The following is an 18,774-nucleotide window of genomic DNA, read 5'->3' as shown; positions in this document are numbered from 1 at the left end:
TGGTGTAGGCCCCACACCTTCTGTTCACCACTGACGTGACTGCACAGGGTCAAAGCTCAAGCACAGCACATCCGATGGTGTGCGGGCTGGTACAGGCTTGCACCCACTGTTTCCTGAGTAAAGCCCATGTCCTGAGTAAAGCACGTCTTTCCTCCACAGCGTGGTGGAGCAAAGGCTGGTGCAGGTCGGGTCCTGAAGCCAGTCCCAGCTTCTAGAGTATGCCGAACAGAACTTAAAACTGCTTTGCGGCCAAGTTGGGGGGGGGATTACTATGGCCTTTACAGAGGTCAGGCAGGTAATGTGCGTGGACCCTGCTGCAAACTGCTCAAGGGTCTGTATAGTATAGCACATAAGTATGGGTGTAGAATGCATCATAGCATTAAATAGCCTCCAAAACTCAAAGAAAAAACGTTGTAAAAATTAAATTGTGGTTACTGTTGCTCATAGGACATTAACGTGTTTATTTAAAATAAATTCACTATGGTCATAAAGTAAATCTTAGAGTCATTGAAATTGGTCAGTTATTGTATGCTACTCAAACCATAAATATCAACTACACTGTATTGCTCACAACCACACATCTGACTGACCTTTAGAATTACATCGACACTGATGAGATCACATATGACATCAATGCTTTCACTGTTGTAGACACTTATAATAGTTCTAAATGACTCTACAATAATATAATTACATATAGGTTACCCACTTAGCCTTCCCACTACCTGTAGCGTCCAACCAATTGAGCACACTGACCTTTTCCCTCCTGACTGCCATGCAGTTTCAGCGATGTGGTTTACAGACCATCAGGAAATCTAGGAACTGTACTGGATGCAGTATGTGCACACCGTTCCGCTTCTCTGGCAATGATGGAGTTGATTGCTGAAGCGGTCAACTTTGTTTGCAACATTTGTCCAGGGATGTCTTCTAAGGCAGAGGAACAGGAGATAACCCATGTGAGCGGTTTTGATGTGATAATGTCATAAACCTTTGGCATCTTGGTTAAGCTCTATCGTTGCACTCTACTTCACAACACATCTGGTACCTGGGAAGCACATTATGTTCTTGCAGCTTCCCCAACTAAAAGCCTACCTGAATCTGGCATGGAGCCTCACACTGGTTCATAGCAACCTCTCCAGAAGATTTGCAAAGTAATTCAGCTGGAGATGTAATGCATTGCTAGGCGTTCTTGCCGTATTAATTTATTTCCATTCCTTGTGACTTACTAAAGAGCCTTCGATGAAGGAGAAAAAATTGCTTACCTGCAACACAAGTTCTCTACCTTGCTTATCTTCATTAAATTCCTAAACTATTCTCCCTCTTTGCTATTGCAACACAGCAGTGGAGGCAGCGATATGATTTAAGATCCTGTGTCTTTCAGGTGGTGGTCCAAATGAACTTAGCCAAACTTTCATGATGCATGCTGGGATTTTGGAGTTACGTGGTCGACCTGAAAGCAAAAGTACACTTTTTCCTCTGTCAGGCTGCTCGCCATTGGCACCATTTCTGTCTGTTTATTCTCATTAAAATGTGGGGAAAGGAATGGTTTTTGGCCACCATTTTTAATGCTTTGATTCCTTCACTTGCCGTCTTTCTGTTTTTGTTGTTTTTGGAGAGTGTTTTTTCCTTTCCTTTTATGGATGTTTATTCCCACTCATTTACGGAGATATTCAGTGTTTAAGAATTTAATGAATACTTCTGATGATAGAAGAGTGGTGTTACAGGTAAGTAGCTCTTTAGTTTTAATATCTTACTACTGCCCTTTCTAAGCACTTTTAAAGACCAATGTTAATGTTACCAAATTTATGGTACCTTGGGTACCTGCCTCAGAAGGATGAATGTCTTGCTGGAGTTCTAATAAATAACCTCGAACACTGCATTTCTCAGAGGCATATGGACAGCAAACTGGTCCCTTATGCCAGGTGAAGTTTCCGAACTAATTTCACCAGACATAGTTGGCTGATAAATAGATATGTGAAAATAGAATTTCGTCCAGTAGGAGAACGAAACATTGAAGTAGTTCATTTAAATTTGGGGGTGAGCCTTTATAAACTACGTGCTGGCCCAGCTTTGCTATATTGCATCATTTTGGCACTGTCTCCAAAACAGTTGATCAACTGCATGGACTGTTGGGGGGGGGGGGGGGCGGGGGACATGTCAGAAACTGGATTGCAGTCTGTTACTGACATCCAAGCCACTTACTTCCACTTCAGAAAAGTTCTGATAGCTGATCTGTTAAGTTTGGTTTTCTAAACAAAACCTTCTGACTTGGGTGGCGAAATCCTAGGCTGTAAGCTATTGTTATCACTCACACCTGATTAGTCGTGCTGTTGTAATCGCTTTTTTCTTCAGTTTGGATGTTGGGTCTGTCCACATTGTATTTTGTAGTAACCAAAAGGTTACTCTCCTAGAATTACACTGCTCCTAAAATAAATGTTATACTATATATTTTTTTAAAACAAATTTTATTGAAACAATTTGTAGAGCATTCCAATGACAACACGCTCTGCGTGGCATGTAAATACAATACTATAGTAGTCACATAGTTTTCTTTACAGTTCGAAGAAACCATCACTCGTATCCTCCCCCTTCGTGACCCTCCCCAACGCTTGGGGACATATTTTAGTATGTCGTTCAGCATATGTTGTTCAAAGACTTGCATCTGAGTCGGAGTCCTTAGGCGGCGGGGGTTCACATATGCCTCCCCGGTAGGTGTTCCATCCCCCCAGACCTTAAATGTTCTACTATTAAAGATAAATGTAACTGCATTGATCACAAAACTAAAAACTAGAGACTGACAGGTTGATTATAAATGCCCCCCAAAAAATGTGAATATGTTGGTGGGAAATAGGACATAATAGTCTTTCATGACACTATAAGTTAAAAAAAAAAATCCTCATTTTTGTTGAAGCTAGGAAGGTGATGGGTCGGATGTCCGCTATCTTGTCTTCCTTTCTCTCATATTCCCCATTTTTGTGTCTTTCTGTTTCACTCAAAAACACTCAGTTGCTCTAATAAGATGAAATATTCATTTGTTTTTGTTGGGACCCCTTCTAGTCTGCATCAAGAATGGCCTCTGGAATGTAGGCTTTAAAAATTGTTTTAATTGTAGTTTGTTGAAGTCTGACTTTCCGTGTTGAGCTCTCTGTCTGCTACAATTTCCTAATTTCCACTCCATAATAACTATGAACCTATTGGGAGGTTTCAATCCCAGGTAATTATTTTCAAATGAAATGATTGAACTTAAAATAATATGGATTTCAGTGTCAACTAATATTAATTTGGTAAACTAAAATAATATTGGGTATGCAACAACTTTTTTTTGCCATGGTTTATAAGAGATGATCCTATTTTGGTTCCAAATTTTAGAAATGTATAAAATGTCACAGCATTGAGAAAAGATAAACCTTCATACTTAATCTTGATTAGAAGTATTATTTTTATGTTGCTTCTCTAGTGTGTTAATTTCTGTTTTCATTCAATATCCTTTTGCAGGTAAAGCTTTGATGGCACCAAATCTAGATTCTTTTGGACGTGATCGTACACTTTTTCAAGAACACGCCAAACAACGAAGAGTGGCTGAGAGAGAAGCTAGAAGGTACACACTTTACTTTTCAGCAATAAGTAAAATGTATAATAAAAGTATTACCAGTTTGCTCTAAAGGTCCTTGTTAGAACCTGAGATGCCAGGTCACCAAGGGTAGCCTGGCCTAGGGGTAAGACATGCAATTTCTAGAGGCACAGTGTGAAGGTTGCAGACCACCCAACAGTAAAACCCCGCAATAGCACTCAAAAAGAAAACGCTACACCAAAAATGTGGAAAAATAAGTACTGCTTTATAAAAAATAATATTCTCTTTGTTCTCAAAATATATATAGCTTAGAACATTTCAGGTTTCTTTAGAATCAGCAGTTATACCTTTTAAATTACTAGCAAATTATCAATTAGCTTCTTCAGTACTTTACATTTAGTTGTCTTCAAATCAATATTCCACTTCCTGAGTGGTTAACCTGTTCAAGAATACAGTACACTTGTCAATAAATTATTAATAACACTTCAGACTTGCTTTCTCAAGTCCATGACCAACATCAATGGTACAGTTCATAAGACTCCAGAATCAATTTCAATTGGTTACTGTACTGTGCACAATACTGGTCTCTCACAGCACCAACCACCCTCACTTTCTAGTACACAGTTGCTGATGATCCCCTCAAGTTACTCCCTCCTGTGTGTCACTCAGCTGTGGCAATTACTAGGATGTGGGTTATTCCCAGATAACCTCTAGTGCCGCTCTCCCCCTGCAGTACACCTCCTTACTTGAGTTCAGCTGATACTGCAGTCGTCCTGCGCCAAAAGGAGGGGTAAAGCGGAAGAGGAGGGGGCCAAGGAACCGAGGCTGAAGAGGCTCCCTCACCTCAGCAGACTCCTCAGCGCTCCCCAGCTCGGGCCGACTCTTTAGGGAGGCTTCCTCTTATCAGGCGTTAAGGGCAGAAACCACGATGCCCCCCAGGCCCCTACCGGGCCTCTCTACTCCCCCTCCCTGCTCGGGCCAGCTCCTCAGTGTGGCGCTCGAGCAGGAGGAGAAGGCAGGATCACACGGCAAACAGACGGAGCCTCACCGGCGCCTCTCTTTGATGAAGACACTCCCTCGGCGGGCATGCGCGGAAGCGCTCGCTCTGGTTCCGCCTTTCCCGGCGGCCGCTCTCAGGAAGGACACTACTCGTCTGAGCCTGCTCGATCCTAGGCCCCTCCTGTGGGGATCGCGTTCACGACTGGGGCATGCGCGAAGGCGCTTTCGAGCAGAGACTCGTCCTCCCCTTTCCAAGTGAGGAAGTACGTTGCAGGCAATGCGCCAGAAGCGCGGAAGGCGCCCCCGGGGTCCCGTCCACAGAGCGAAGCCTCACAAAGCCTCTCAGGCTCAGTGGATCCCGGGGCAGGCGCTGTCACAGAACGCGATCAGCACCCCAGGGGTCCCGCTCACAGTGGGGACGGCGCTGCCTCAAGAAACCGGCTCCCTTCACCAGGAACTCCAGGGACCGGCCAACTGCACGAACAACCAGGGCTTCCCAGGAAACCAGGGCACAAGCCTTCCCCAGCACCCAGGAAGGTAGGAGAACAGTGCTAGTTCGATTCTTCACCTCAGCTCCCACTTTCCCACTCTGCAAAGTCCTTCTTATTACTCAGGTTTGGATGGAGGTTGGGGTCTAGGGATGAGGGCTATTCTTCCTGAGTCTCTTTCTGCTGGGCAGAGGACTGCGTACCGCAGCACTGCAGTCTCCTTCTCCTTTGACTTCCCCTGTATGGTTTGGACAAGGGGCAAGCTAGGCGCCCAGGGTCTCCAGTAACCCTTAACAGCGGTGTCAGGACAAGTTACCCAAAAGGGGATAATGAGGTGATACACTAAGGCAGCTTCCCTATCTAGGAGGTCAACCCTATGTCTAACCTCTTCCCACCCTTAGCTACAGCCTGTCCTCCAACTGACTCTCTCAGGTAGACAAAATGGCTGCCCCGCATTCCGCCTTTTATAGGCTGCCCTTCAGTGGTCCAGAATGGACCAGAAGGTTCTGGAATGCCCTATGCTGGTCTATGGGTGAGTTCTGGACTTGGCAGTTGGTAGCCACCATTTTGTGGCTCCAACTTTCCCTGTCAGAACAGGCCTCTGGGCCTGAGGTAAAAGATTATGGGGGGAAAAAGAACACCTATCCCCTTGACCAACACCTATAAAAAGTAGTAGACACAAAAATATTAAGGGTATGAGGGGCAAAAAGGGGACAAAATAAAGAATAATGAGGAGGGACTACGCAAAAAATCCAGACAGGTCTAACACGCGTCCCCCCCAGCTGAAAGTGGGGAGAACTACCCAACCCCTTGGGAGTCCTCTTCACTAAGGCGGAAATACCTGGAGAGACCGTCTGCATTGGCGTGGTCCACTCCAGGCCAATGTTCCACCCGGAAGTCCATTCCCTGTAGGGAGATAGACCACCTCAACAGCTTGGGATTTTCCCCCTTCATTTGCATCAGCCAACGAAGGGGGCGGTGGTCAGTCTGAACCAGGAAGTGCGAGCCAAAGAGGTATGGCCGCAGCTTCTTCAGAGCCCACACCACCGCAAAAGCTTCCCTCTCAATTGCACTCCACTTCCGTTCCCGGGGAAGCAGTCTCCTGGATAAGAAGACTACAGGCTGATCCAGGCCCTCTAAATTAAGTTGCGATAACACTGCCCCAATGCCATGTTCGGATGCATCTGTTTGAACAATGAACTCCTTGGAGAAATCGGGAGCCTTCAGGACCGGTGCTTCACACATTGCCTGCTTCAACTTTTCAAAGGCTTGCTGACAAGCCTTTGTCCAAACTACCCGTCGAGGTTGTTTCTTGGAGGTGAGCTCTGTGAGGGGCGCTACAATAGTGCCATACCCCTTCACAAAGCGACGGTAGTAACCTGTGAGGCCCAGGAAAGCTCGGACCTCAGTCTGTGTCTTGGGGGGTTCCCAGGCCATGATTGCCTCAATCTTCGCCTGCAGGGGCTGCACTGACCCCCTACCCACCAAGTGTCCAAGGTACACAACCGACCCCTGCCCAATCTGGCATTTGCTGGCTTTGATGGTCAATCCAGCCTTTTTCAGGGCCTGGAGAACGGCTTGCAAATGTTGCAAATGGTCCTCCCAACTGCTACTGAAGACAGCAATATCATCCAGGTAAGCAGCAGAGAAACTCTCCATTCCAGGGAGGACCAGGTTCACCAGTCGCTGAAATGTGGCAGGGGCGTTCTTGAGCCCAAAGGGCATCACACAGAACTGGAAGTGTCCCTCAGGCGTGGAGAAGGCTGACCTTTCCTTTGCTCCATCTGTCAAGGAGATCTGCCAGTACCCTGAAGTGAGGTCAAAGGTACTTGGGTATTGGGCAGCTCCTAGCCGGTCAATTAACTCATCCGCCCTAGGGATTGGATGAGCATCAGTCTTTGTAACTGAGTTCAGTCCTCGGTAATCCACACAGAACCTCAGTTCTGGTGTGGTGCCCGGTGGGGCGGCTTTTGGGACTAGCACCACCGGACTGGACCAAGGGCTGCTGGAAGGTTCTATCACTCCTAGCTCCAACATCTTGGCAACTTCGCCATGGATGCTAGCCTTCACCTTGTCCGACAGCCTGTAGGTCTTGGACTTCACTGGGGGGCTGTCTCCTGTGTCCACATCATGGGTACACAGGTGGGTTCTTCCCGGGACAAGGGAGAACAGCGAAGAGAACTGCCCCAATACCTGGCGGCAATCCTCTCGTTGTTCAGGAGTTAGGGATGGGGAGAGAATTACTCCCTCCACCGACCCATCCTTCTCTTGGCATGAAAAGAGATCTGGGAGAGGCTCGCTTTCTGCTTCCTCAGCACCATCAGTCACCAGCATCAGGATGACCTCTGGCCTCTCATGGTTGGATTTAAGGCGATTGGCATGCAACACCCGTAGGGGCTGCCGCGGGGTCTTAAGATCCACCAAGTAAGTGGCCTTACCCTTCTTCTCCAACACCTCAAATGGGCCTGTCCAACGATCTTGAAGGGCACTTAGCTCTCCAGGTTCCATCACCCAAACTTTCTGGCCAGGCTCCAACTCCACCGGGTGAGCATTTTGGTCGTACCATTCCTTCATGACTGCCTGACTGGCCTCCAAGTTGTCAGCAGCCTGCTTCCACAACTTGGCCATCTGGCTTCTGAAGGCCAGCATGTAGCTCACCACATCCTGGGGAGGTTTTCTGGGAGACTTCTCCCATCCATCCTTCACCAGGCTGAGAGGCCCACGCACAGGGTGCCCATACAACAATTCAAACGGGCTGAAGCCCACTCCCTTCTGCGGCACCTCTCTGTAAGAGAACAGCAAGCAAGGTAGGAGAACGTCCCACTTCCTCCGTAAGCTCTCCGGCAGACTTCTTATCATGCCCTTCAGGGTCTTATTAAACCTCTCAACCAGTCCATTGGACTGGGGGTGATAAGGAGTGGTGAACCGGTAAGTCACTCCACACTCCTTCCACATTGTCCGCATGTAAGCTGACAGGAAGTTGGTCCCCCTGTCGGACACAACCTCCTTGGGGAATCCTACCCGGGTAAAGATTCCCATCAGGGCCCTAGCCACCACAGGTGCAGTAACAGTCCTCAGAGGGATGGCCTCTGGGTACCGTGTGGCATGATCCACCAGAACCAGGATAAACCTGTGACCAGCTGTGGTTGGTGGATCCAATGGCCCTACAATGTCGATGCCCACCCTTTCAAAGGGGGTGCTAACGACTGGAAGTGGTTCCAGGGGAGCCTTTAGCTTCACCCCTGTTTTCCCACTGGCCTGGCAGGATACACATGTCCTACAGTATGTGTTGGACGCCACTTTCATCTGAGGCCAGTAAAAGTGGAGGACAAGCCGTGCAAAGGTCTTGTCCTGGCCGAAGTGTCCTGCCAGTGGTATCGCATGAGCCAATTCCAGCAGAAAGGCTCGGTATTGCTGCGGGACCACCAAGGCCCTTGATGAGCCAGGTAGAGGTACCTTAGGTTCACTGTAGAGGAGGCCATCCTCCCAGTAAATATGGTGGTGTCCCGTAGCATCACCTGCTGCCTGGGCTTCAGCCGGACGCCTCAGTCCCTCAAGGGTAGGGCACTCCCTCTGCCCCTTACAGAATTCCTCTCTGGTAGGACCTCCCTCCACATGCCATTCAGCAGGGATGGGTAAATTCTCCAGAGAGTCTACTCCCCCCTCCATGGACTCCTGGCCTACCACCGCAGGTGGCCGATCTGTCCCATGGGGCGTGGAAGCCGAAGCAGGCTGTCCCTGTCTCCGTTTCTGTCCCTTTTTGGCAGCGGGTTGGGCCATTGTTCCAGGCTCCAACCCAGGCGAACTCCCTCTCTGGGCAGTCGCAGACCGTATGCTTACACAGGCCCAGTCAGGTGTACCCAGCATCGCAGAATGCGTCCGGTATTCCACCTCTCTCCAAGTGTTGTGCTCCATGTCATTCCCCAACAGACAATCAACTGGCACGGCAGGGCTTACGGCAACTCGAAGTGAACCTGCAACCCCTTCCCACTCAAAGGGAACCTCAGCCACTGGATAGTGGCCCATTCTGCCGTCAGCCATCGCTGCGGGGTGGAGTACATTAGGAACAACCTGCTCTGGAGACACCAGTTGACTTCTCACCATAGTCATACTGGCTCCTGTATCTCTCAGAGCCTCCCCTCTTTGGCCATTGATGATAACCCATTGCCCATACTTTGTAGTATTTGGGGGCACCTGGATCTTTGGAACCATCTCCCGCTCTCCCAGGGACACCCGCCCACTCACCCCCCTTAACTAAGCGCAACTCCTCCCCGAGCGCTACTCTAGCTACTCCCGGTGACTTTCCTCCGGTGGGAGGGGGTGGTCTCTTTGGGCATCTGACATCTCCCTTATAATGTCCAACACCACCGCATTCAAAACAGTGGAGAACCCTTGGCTGCTGGCTTTGGCCAGGATTAGGGTTTCTGGGCGGGTTTGCCCTAGGGGTGAAACCTGCTCCCTTACCTTGGAAATTATTTTGGGGACCTTTGGAGAACTCCTTCTTTTTATCTCCTCCCTCTTTCTTCTGGGGGGCGCCCTGTCCGGCTTTTTGAGAATCCCCTCCAGTCCCCTTTGAGGACACCCGGGTACTTGCCCAAGTGTCCGCCTACTCTGCAAGCTTCCGGGGATCGGTCAGCTTGCTGTCCACCAGGTGTTGGCGCAACTCGGGAAAACATTTCTCGAGGAGGTGTTCTTTCAAAAATAGATTGTACAGCCCCTCATAGTCTTTCACCTCGCTGCCCTTGACCCAACCCTCAAAAGCTTTCTTGGCGTAGTCTAAAAAGTCTACCCAATTCTGGGTACTCAGTTTGTGACTTCCCCTGAATTTCTGTCTGTACCTTTCAGGGGTAAGTCCAAACTTTTTCACCAGTGCCACCTTCATTGCAGGGTAGTGGGTTTGCTCATCCTGCTCCAGAGCCAACAAGGTGTCTCTGCCAGCAGGTGGCATGTATTTATACAGCCCACCTCCCCAGTGAGTTTCTTAGATCCCGTGAGCCCTTAAAGAAACTTCGTAGGCGGCCAACCATTTGGCAATGTCATCACCTGGGGTGTAGCTAGCAATGACATCTTTGGGTAAATAGGGTCTGGATTCCCTGGTGTTCACTTTATTTTCGCTGCCACCATTATCAGGATTGGGAGACCTTCTTAGTACGGCTTGTAGGTCCATCTCCTTGATGGTTCGCTCATGAGCTAACCTCCTTTCCTCCCTTTCCATATCCATCCTAGCTAATTCCAACTTCATTCTCCTCTCCTCCCTCCTATCTTCTAGCTCGGCTTCAGTTAAACCCCTGTCTGAGACGCTGCTGCTTGCCCTTGAAGGTATCCTGGGACCTGTCAGCAGATTCCCACTTCCCACTTGGTTCAACAATGCAGCCTCAGGGACAGTGTCCCCTTCACCCTCTTCAGTTTCTGGTTCCTCCCTTAAATGAGCTTCCACCCATGCCCTTATGCTTGTCAGCAACTCTCCTTTCTTGGCACCTTTATTAAAAAATACCCCTTGATGCTGACACCAATCTCTGAGTTGGGCCACAGTATTGGCTTCCAGCTCTTTAAAATTCAATTCCATCTTTCGCTATGGGATAGAATCAACTCACAGGAGAAAACCAAGAAGTGACCTGAGGTTAACCTCCACCCACCACCAGAAATACATTTGGAAAAACAAAATTCAAATTAGAAGGGCCGCAAGGAGAAAACTCCTGGTGTAGGTTAGTGTATTGCGTTGAATTACTAGTGAGTAGCTGCAACCAAGTCAGTATCCCACCGCTAGGCACCAAATGTTAGAACCTGAGATGCCAGGTCACCAAGGGTAGCCTGGCCTAGGGGTAAGACATGCAATTTCTAGAGGCACAGTGTGAAGGTTGCAGACCACCCAACAGTAAAACCCCGCAATAGCACTCAAAAAGAAAACGCTACACCAAAAATGTGGAAAAATAAGTACTGCTTTATAAAAATAATATTCTTTGTTCTCAAAATATATATAGCTTAGAACATTTCAGGTTTCTTTAGAATCAGCAGTTATACCTTATAAATTACTAGCAAATTATCAATTAGCTTCTTCAGTACTTTACATTTAGTTGTCTTCAAATCAATATTCCACTTCCTGAGATGTTAACCTGTTCAAGAATACAGTACACTTGTCAATAAATTATTAATAACACTTCAGACTTGCTTTCTCAAGTCCATGACCAACATCAATGGTACAGTTCATAAGACTCCAGAATCAATTTCAATTGGTTACTGTACTGTGCACAATACTGGACTCTCACAGCACCAACCACCCTCACTTTCTAGTACACAGTTGCTGATGATCCCCTCAAGTTACTCCCTCCTGTGTGTCACTCAGCTGTGGCAATTACTAGGATGTGGTTTATTCCCAGATAACCTCTAGTGCCGCTCTCCCCCTGCAGTACACCTCCTTACTTGAGTTCAGCTGATACTGCAGTCGTCCTGCGCCAAAAGGAGGGGTAAAGCGGAAGAGGAGGGGGCCAAGGAACCGAGGCTGAAGAGGCTCCCTCACCTCAGCAGACTCCTCAGCGCTCCCCAGCTGGGCCGACTCTTTAGGGAGGCTTCCTCTTATCAGGCGTTAAGGGCAGAAACCACGATGCCCCCCAGGCCCCTACCGGGCCTCTCTACTCCCCCTCCCTGCTCGGGCCAGCTCCTCAGTGTGGCGCTCGAGCAGGAGGAGAAGGCAGGATCACACGGCAAACAGACGGAGCCTCACCGGCGCCTCTCTTTGATGAAGACACTCCCTCGGCGGGCATGCGCGGAAGCGCTCGCTCTGGTTCCGCCTTTCCCGGCGGCCGCTCTCAGGAAGGACACTACTCGTCTGAGCCTGCTCGATCCTAGGCCCCTCCTGTGGGGATCGCGTTCACGACTGGGGCATGCGCGAAGGCGCTTTCGAGCAGAGACTCGTCCTCCCCTTTCCAAGTGAGGAAGTACGTTGCAGGCAATGCGCCAGAAGCGCGGAAGGCGCCCCCGGGGTCCCGTCCACAGAGAGAAGCCTCACAAAGCCTCTCAGGCTCAGTGGATCCCGGGGCAGGCGCTGTCACAGAACGCGATCAGCACCCCAGGGGTCCCGCTCACAGTGGGGACGGCGCTGCCTCAAGAAACCGGCTCCCTTCACCAGGAACTCCAGGGACCGGCCAACTGCACGAACAACCAGGGCTTCCCAGGAAACCAGGGCACAAGCCTTCCCCAGGAAGGTAGGAGAACAGTGCTAGTTCGATTCTTCACCTCAGCTCCCACTTTCCCACTCTGCAAAGTCCTTCTTATTACTCAGGTTTGGATGGAGGTTGGGGTCTAGGGATGAGGGCTATTCTTCCTGAGTCTCTTTCTGCTGGGCAGAGGACTGCGTACCGCAGCACTGCAGTCTCCTTCTCCTTTGACTTCCCCTGTATGGTTTGGACAAGGGGCAAGCTAGGCGCCCAGGGTCTCCAGTAACCCTTAACAGCGGGGTCAGGACAAGTAACCCAAAAGGGGATAATGAGGTGATACACTAAGGCAGCTTCCCTATCTAGGAGGTCAACCCTATGTCTAACCTCTTCCCACCCTTAGCTACAGCCTGTCCTCCAACTGACTCTCTCAGGTAGACAAAATGGCTGCCCCGCATTCCGCCTTTTATAGGCTGCCCTTCAGTGGTCCAGAATGGACCAGAAGGTTCTGGAATGCCCTATGCTGGTCTATGGGTGAGTTCTGGACTTGGCAGTTAGGGCAGTTGGTAGCCACCATTTTGTGGCTCCAACTTTCCCTGTCAGAACAGGCCTCTGGGCCTGAGGTAAAAGATTATGGGGGGAAAAAGAACACCTATCCCCTTGACCAACACCTATAACAAGCATTGGAAATGCAATAGGTCTCGCACCATTAGAGTTAGTGCTTTTAGAATTGTTTATGGGTTTTTTTTGTAAATGTTTAGCATTTTTGTTTCCTGTAGCCAATGCTAAAGAATTACAAATAAAAAAAGCCATAAACATTTCTTAAAGCTGTAACTGAAATGGTCTGAGACCTATTGCACTGTGTGAGGGTGAGGGGTTGAGGGTGGGTGAGGGTGAGGGTGGGTGAGGGAGGGTGAGGGGTTGAGGGTGAGTGATGGTGAGGGGTTGAGGGTGAGTGAGGGTGAGTGAGGGTGAGGGGTTGAGGGTGAGTGAGTGAGGGTGAGGGTGAGGGTGAGGGTGAGGGTGAGTGAGGGTGAGGGGTTGAGGTTGAGGGTGAGGTGTTGAGGGTGAGTGAGGGTGAGGGTGAGTGAGGTGTTGAGGGTGAGTGAGTGTGAGGGTGATTTAGGGTGAGGGGTTGAGGGTGAGTGAGAGTAGTTGAGGGTGAGTGTGAGTGAGGGTGAGTGAGGGGTTGAGGGTGAAGGTTTGAGGGTGAGGGTGAGGGGTTGAGGGTGAGTGGGGGTGAGGGGTTGAGGGAGGGTGAGTGTGGGTGAGTGAGGGTGAGGAGTTGAGGGTGAGTGAGGGTGAGGGTGAGTGAGTGTGAGGGGTTGAGGGTGAGTGAGGGTGAGGCTGAGGTGTTGAGGGTGAGTGAGGGTGAGTGAGGGTGAGTGAGAGGTTGAGGGCGAAGGGTTGAGGGTGTGAGGGTGAGGGGTTGAGGGTGAGTGAGGGTGGAGGGTGAGGGGGTGAGGGTGAGGGGTGAGGGTGAGGGTGAGGGGTGAGGGTGTGGGGTGAGAGTGAGGGGGTGAGGGTTAGGGGGTGAGGGTTAGGGGGTGATTGTTAGGGGGTGTGAGCGTTAGGGGTGTGAGCGTTAGGCGGTGTGCGGGTCAGGGGGTGTGAGGGTGAGTGTGAGTGAGGGGGTGTGAGGCTTCGGGTGTGTGACGTTGCTTGAGTGTGTGTGAGGGTGAGTGAGGGTGTGAGAAATAATAATAATAATAATAATAATAATAATATGTATTGCTATGGAGGGCACATTTGGAGATGCTTTCTGTTTACAGAGTGTCCTTTGCAGATAAGAAATGCACCAAACAGAAAAAAAATACAATGTATGTGTATATCTGATATTTTGGAAGGAGGGCAGCTAAGTGCCTTGCATTTTAGTACAGGTGTGATTTGAATTGCCAAGCTCTTTCAAGACAATTGGACATTATTGCAATCCGAGAAGCCAACCACACCCTTCAAGTGCAAACACTTGTTCTGCCTCCAGGAATTTCCAAAGACTGCTGAATAACCATTTCATATTTTAGTTAATGGCGGGGGCAGTGGGAAGTGTTTTCATATATTGTCCGAAATCACATTCTCACCCCCCCCCCCCTCAGTCCCAGCTAAATAAACAAGCATTTACAATGCAATAGGTCTCCCAGTATTAAAGTTTGAGCTATTGGCATTGTATATTACAATGTGTTACATTAATTTGTTATCAAACTCTGAATTGTTGTATAAAGATGATTTGTGTCACGTGACTTCCCTACCATCTCCTGCATGGCCTGCTGCCTGCAATGTCGTAATGCAAGAGGATGTTCCTGAAAGAACTTTACAATCTACTTCAGCAAATGTGACTTTGCCTATTCACTGGATCAACAGGTGTGAATGAAAAACTCCGACTCATAGCTTCACAATAAAGTTAACAGTAACGCCAGGGCTGTAGCAAGCACCCCCACCTGCAGAGACACGCTTTGAAGTGGTGGGCGGCGGGCAGCTGGCTCTCAGTCACTCACGCCTTCTCTATGAAACTGGCTGACAAGTGACCCAGACTTTGTTATTTCTCACGAGACGTCTTATTTCCTTTTTGCACAAATTACACAGAGTGCCGAGGAGTAATGGTATTAAAGAAAACAGGAAGCGGAACATCTGAGCAGCTGCTTACACCAAGAGAGTTCCTCTACAGATGTTCCAAATGTTTTCAACGTAATCCCTTCTAAACAGTTCCCTTGGGAATTGTTTTATGCAGCTCATGCAAAATGTGTACTCTGCCAGCGGCAGAAAAAGTGAAAAATACATGCATGGGCGCTGTTAAATGTCATCTCATCTGGGGCCGAGTCTTGAAGGTGTGCGCTAGGGACGGACGCAGCTGGGCGCCTCATTTAAGCCCTTTCACTGTCATGTGTACCTTTAACTCTGAATTTCTCAAAGATTGTGGATAAGCTGCATTGCCCACAGTTCGGAAACAGTGAGCATTATTGCTTCTCTGTTTCCCAGCGTTGCTGCCTGCAGCTTGTGTACTGTGAGAAACTCATAGTTAAATGCATGTACCTTGGAGAACGGAACAGCAGCCCTCGCCGTGCTCTGCTCCATCGCTGCTGTTCATGCTACCTGCCTATCTTGAATACCACTTTTCTTTCAATTGTGTTCACCCCTTGCGTCTCTCTCTGCACCAGTCACACATACAGTAGTGTCGGTGTCACACATACAGTAGTGTCAGCCCCGTCTCTCAGTATACTGTCATAATTTTTTTCAGGCTGTCTCCATAAGCATTGCCTCGCTTACTGTCTCTGTCTATTTTAGCCTCGCTCAGCATTCTCCCTTCTCTGTCCATCCCCCCCCGTTGTCTAGCTGCCTCTCTTCTCTCTTTGTGTCTCTTTGTATGTCTGCCCATCTTCCTCTAGCCTTTCCTGCCTCCCGTTCTCTCCACTACACCCTTGTTGTCTCTATGGTCACAGCTGTATGACGTTATGTTTTATATGTCCCTGTCAGCTTGCGTGCCTCACCCTGTCCTTGCCACTGCCCAGGTAAATCAAACCTTCCAAAATAAACGAAACCGTGTGTTTCCTGTCCCCCCTGCAATGGGACATATTCTATGTGTCTCCGTCCGAGCCCTAAGTCCTCCCCCGTTTTTGGGCGCTGCCTCTCCTGTGTGGTAGATTTTCCTGGGTAATTTGTGCTGGCATGGTTTGAATGAGTCTGGGTGAGCGGAAACACAAGCTGCGTTTTCTTTGCAGTGCATAAAATTATGAAACGTACCACATTTATTAACAGAGCGGTGTCATGCAGTGCAGCCCTGGTGAAAAGCAAAACATGCTAGAGGGTACTTTAAATCAATCATAGCCCTTTCATTCCTAGTCGGCACAAGTGTGCACATTTGCAATACGCTGGAGAGCAGACCGTTCCAACTTTTGAATGTAAGAATTGGGGCATAGCACATTAGTTGCACTTGTTTTCCCCACATTCCAACTCGAGCAAACTCGGTTTTTACACCGTCTGCCCACGTAATTTGCGCCAGGTTTACCAGTGAGAATCATGGCGGCAAAGCCTGCAGGCACGCAGAGTTGGTTTCTTGATCTGGGTACACATGACTTGTTGCACTGAATCAGCAATTGTGCCGGACTAGGAATGACGGCCTCTTCACGGAGTAAAACGATGATAATACGGAAAATGGATGGGCACATTATCTGACTTCTGTTTTAGCGCAGTTCGAGAAAGGCTGCATGGATTACATTACCTAACGTGGAGGTGAAGAACACTGGTTCTGATCCATTCCCAACATATGACCTACCACCAGCAGATATTGGCAGTGGCGTAACGAAACCTGAGGGGGCCCCCCTGCAAAGCACATGGAGCGGGCCCCCCCATGGCATGGCCCACCATTGCCCCCCCCCCCACCCCCCCCCGGCGTGGCCCACCATGTACCACTTTGCCCTACCACCCAGAAATCTAGCATATTTTGCTTTGAAACCTCCAACATTTAAATGCTAAGTCACGCATAAGAGGCACAGCGCCTGCCTTGCTGTCAAGCTTCAGTAGTGCTGGTAATGCTCACTAGAATATAAGGATGGCAGCGCGCTGCTCCAGACAGCCTTGGAGGCTGGGTAGTTGCTGCTAATTCACTGGTTGCCACATTGAAGAAGATATCCGGAGCGGTGGCACAGCATTCTTTCTGAAGTCAGGAGGCAGTGTCCAATCGGCACATGCTGCAGGACGTCACTTTTGTGGGAAGCGTGCTTGGCTAAGAATGCTGCAAATCATAATAATGAGCCCTTGACCGCCGCGCTCAACCCAACGAGCCCCAGCGGCCACTGGAGCAAACACAGTGCAGCTTAGCTGTTCCTGCTGCTGAGGCGCTTAAGTGAGGGAGTCTAAGCTCGGGCTGGGGTGTCCGACGCACTTTTGCAGAGGGAGTGAATGGTCAGGACCTTAAGGATGTAGGTGGCTGGCCTGTAAAACCAAATTGCCAAGGCTCACATGCAAGTGTCATTTAGACAGTGTGTGCCAGAGTTTTTAAATGATAATCTGCAAAAAAATCTATTTTTTTAAGTGCGTAGGCTAACACGAGATAATCAGTGCCTGGCAGTCGGTGTAATTCTGCGCCGGCCACTGAGGCTTTTGTCAGGGGGTCAGGCTGGGACTTTTAAGTGTGTGCTTCAGCTGTCTGTCAGGTTGTCTTGGCCAAATTCAGTGCTGGGTACGTGCCGTCTGCAGCCTTTAAGTTGCATCATGGACGATCGGGAGCTCACACTGAGCGCATTGCTGCCCTTTCACTTCAAGGTAAACTCATGTCCACCTATTTATTTTGCATTGTAGTTCTACTAGTGGGAGACACCATTTAAAAATGGAAATATCAGTAGTTTACGAATTGCAACCTAACATTACCTTTTAACAAAAAAAGTGCAAAATATCGAATTGTGAAAGATCTAACACAGATCGATCTTGTCACTGGAAATGGCCACAAAACCTCCGTAGTTTGCCAGCCAGCCCTCTTTTTCTCATTCCCTACACCCAATGCTATCGGGGGTTACAACTTGTGATTTACAAGGATCCAAGCTTTCCCACCACACCCACAGTCTTTACTTCCCACTCCACGAAATGGATGTTCTGCAGTGATCTCGAGTCGGGGTTCTGGTAAATCAGAAGGATGACAGCACTCTCATTATTCCTATAACTCTGCTCTCCCCTTCTTAGACTACGATCTTTCTTTTATGTCTGGTGCTTAGTTTCTCGTTGGGTGTAATTTCTTATTAATTGCATGATTTCGCTCACAAGAAAATGTCACTCATAGTCATTCAAATGTCACTCGTAATTATACTGAAAATATGAAAATGTCACACATCGCAATTTGAAACCTTGGCAGCTAGGTTATCTATTTACTGATCCAAGATGTGGCGTGCTGTAAATTAAAAGGAACCAAAATCAACTGCGCAGGGCTTTTCTGCAAGCGGAGACTAGTGACCCCTTGCCCTCTTACCTTAACAGTCCGACGACGGTCACGGTCCTCCTCGCCTCCTCCCCACCCCGGCCCGAACCGAACCACCCCCTGGCTGCTGCAGTGCTGCGTATTCGGAGTCAACTTTACTCAGACCGTGTGTGAACTGAAGCAGAGGAGACTCACTCACCTGAGGGCCTGGGCTGGGGGCCTGCTGCTGGACTTGGCCTGAGGAGGCTGCAGCTCAGACTCTAGGGCGAGGCGAGCGCTGGTGATGGGCAGAAGGCGGGCACCGCCACCGGGCAGAACTTGAAGGCAGGCAGGGGCTGGGGGGGGGGGGGGGCAGTGCAAGGCTAGCCAGGAAGGGGCCGGGCAATTTAAATTATGGAAAAAGGCCCCGCCGGGCGGTGACGGACTTTGGACGGACAGTCCTAAGTGTGGGTGGGCCTGGCTCTGTCTTCTCTTGACTATGGCTATGCGCGCCCCTGATACCACACATTTGCGTGTGAGCTCATTGCGCCGCCAGCGATTGCGCATGTGTTGTACCCCTGTGCAGACAAATGTAATGAGGGCACGCGCATACGCGGCGGAAAGTGAAAGTCCGGACACAGGACTCTTGGGGAGTAAACAAGTGTGTGCGCGCCCGCGCGCATC

General features: G+C 49.3%; 1 protein-coding gene across 2 annotated transcripts in view; it reads left to right on the top strand.

Moving 5' to 3' along the window:
• Positions 1-18,774, top strand: part of PAXBP1 (PAX3 and PAX7 binding protein 1) — a 275,887-nt gene that overhangs the window by 106,370 nt on the left and 150,743 nt on the right. For both annotated transcript variants that reach the window (XM_078658411.1, XM_078658410.1), the window contains exon 9: positions 3,496-3,598. In XM_078658411.1, coding sequence (XP_078514537.1) covers positions 3,496-3,598 — 103 coding nt within the window. The remainder of the gene's footprint in view (positions 1-3,495; positions 3,599-18,774) is intronic.

Source organism: Lissotriton helveticus, chromosome 8, assembly GCF_964261635.1.
Source record: "Lissotriton helveticus chromosome 8, aLisHel1.1, whole genome shotgun sequence".
Classification (NCBI taxonomy): domain Eukaryota; kingdom Metazoa; phylum Chordata; class Amphibia; order Caudata; family Salamandridae; genus Lissotriton; species Lissotriton helveticus.
The sequence above is the reverse complement of the archived record's forward strand: the minus strand, read 5'-3'. Positions and strand labels throughout refer to the sequence as shown.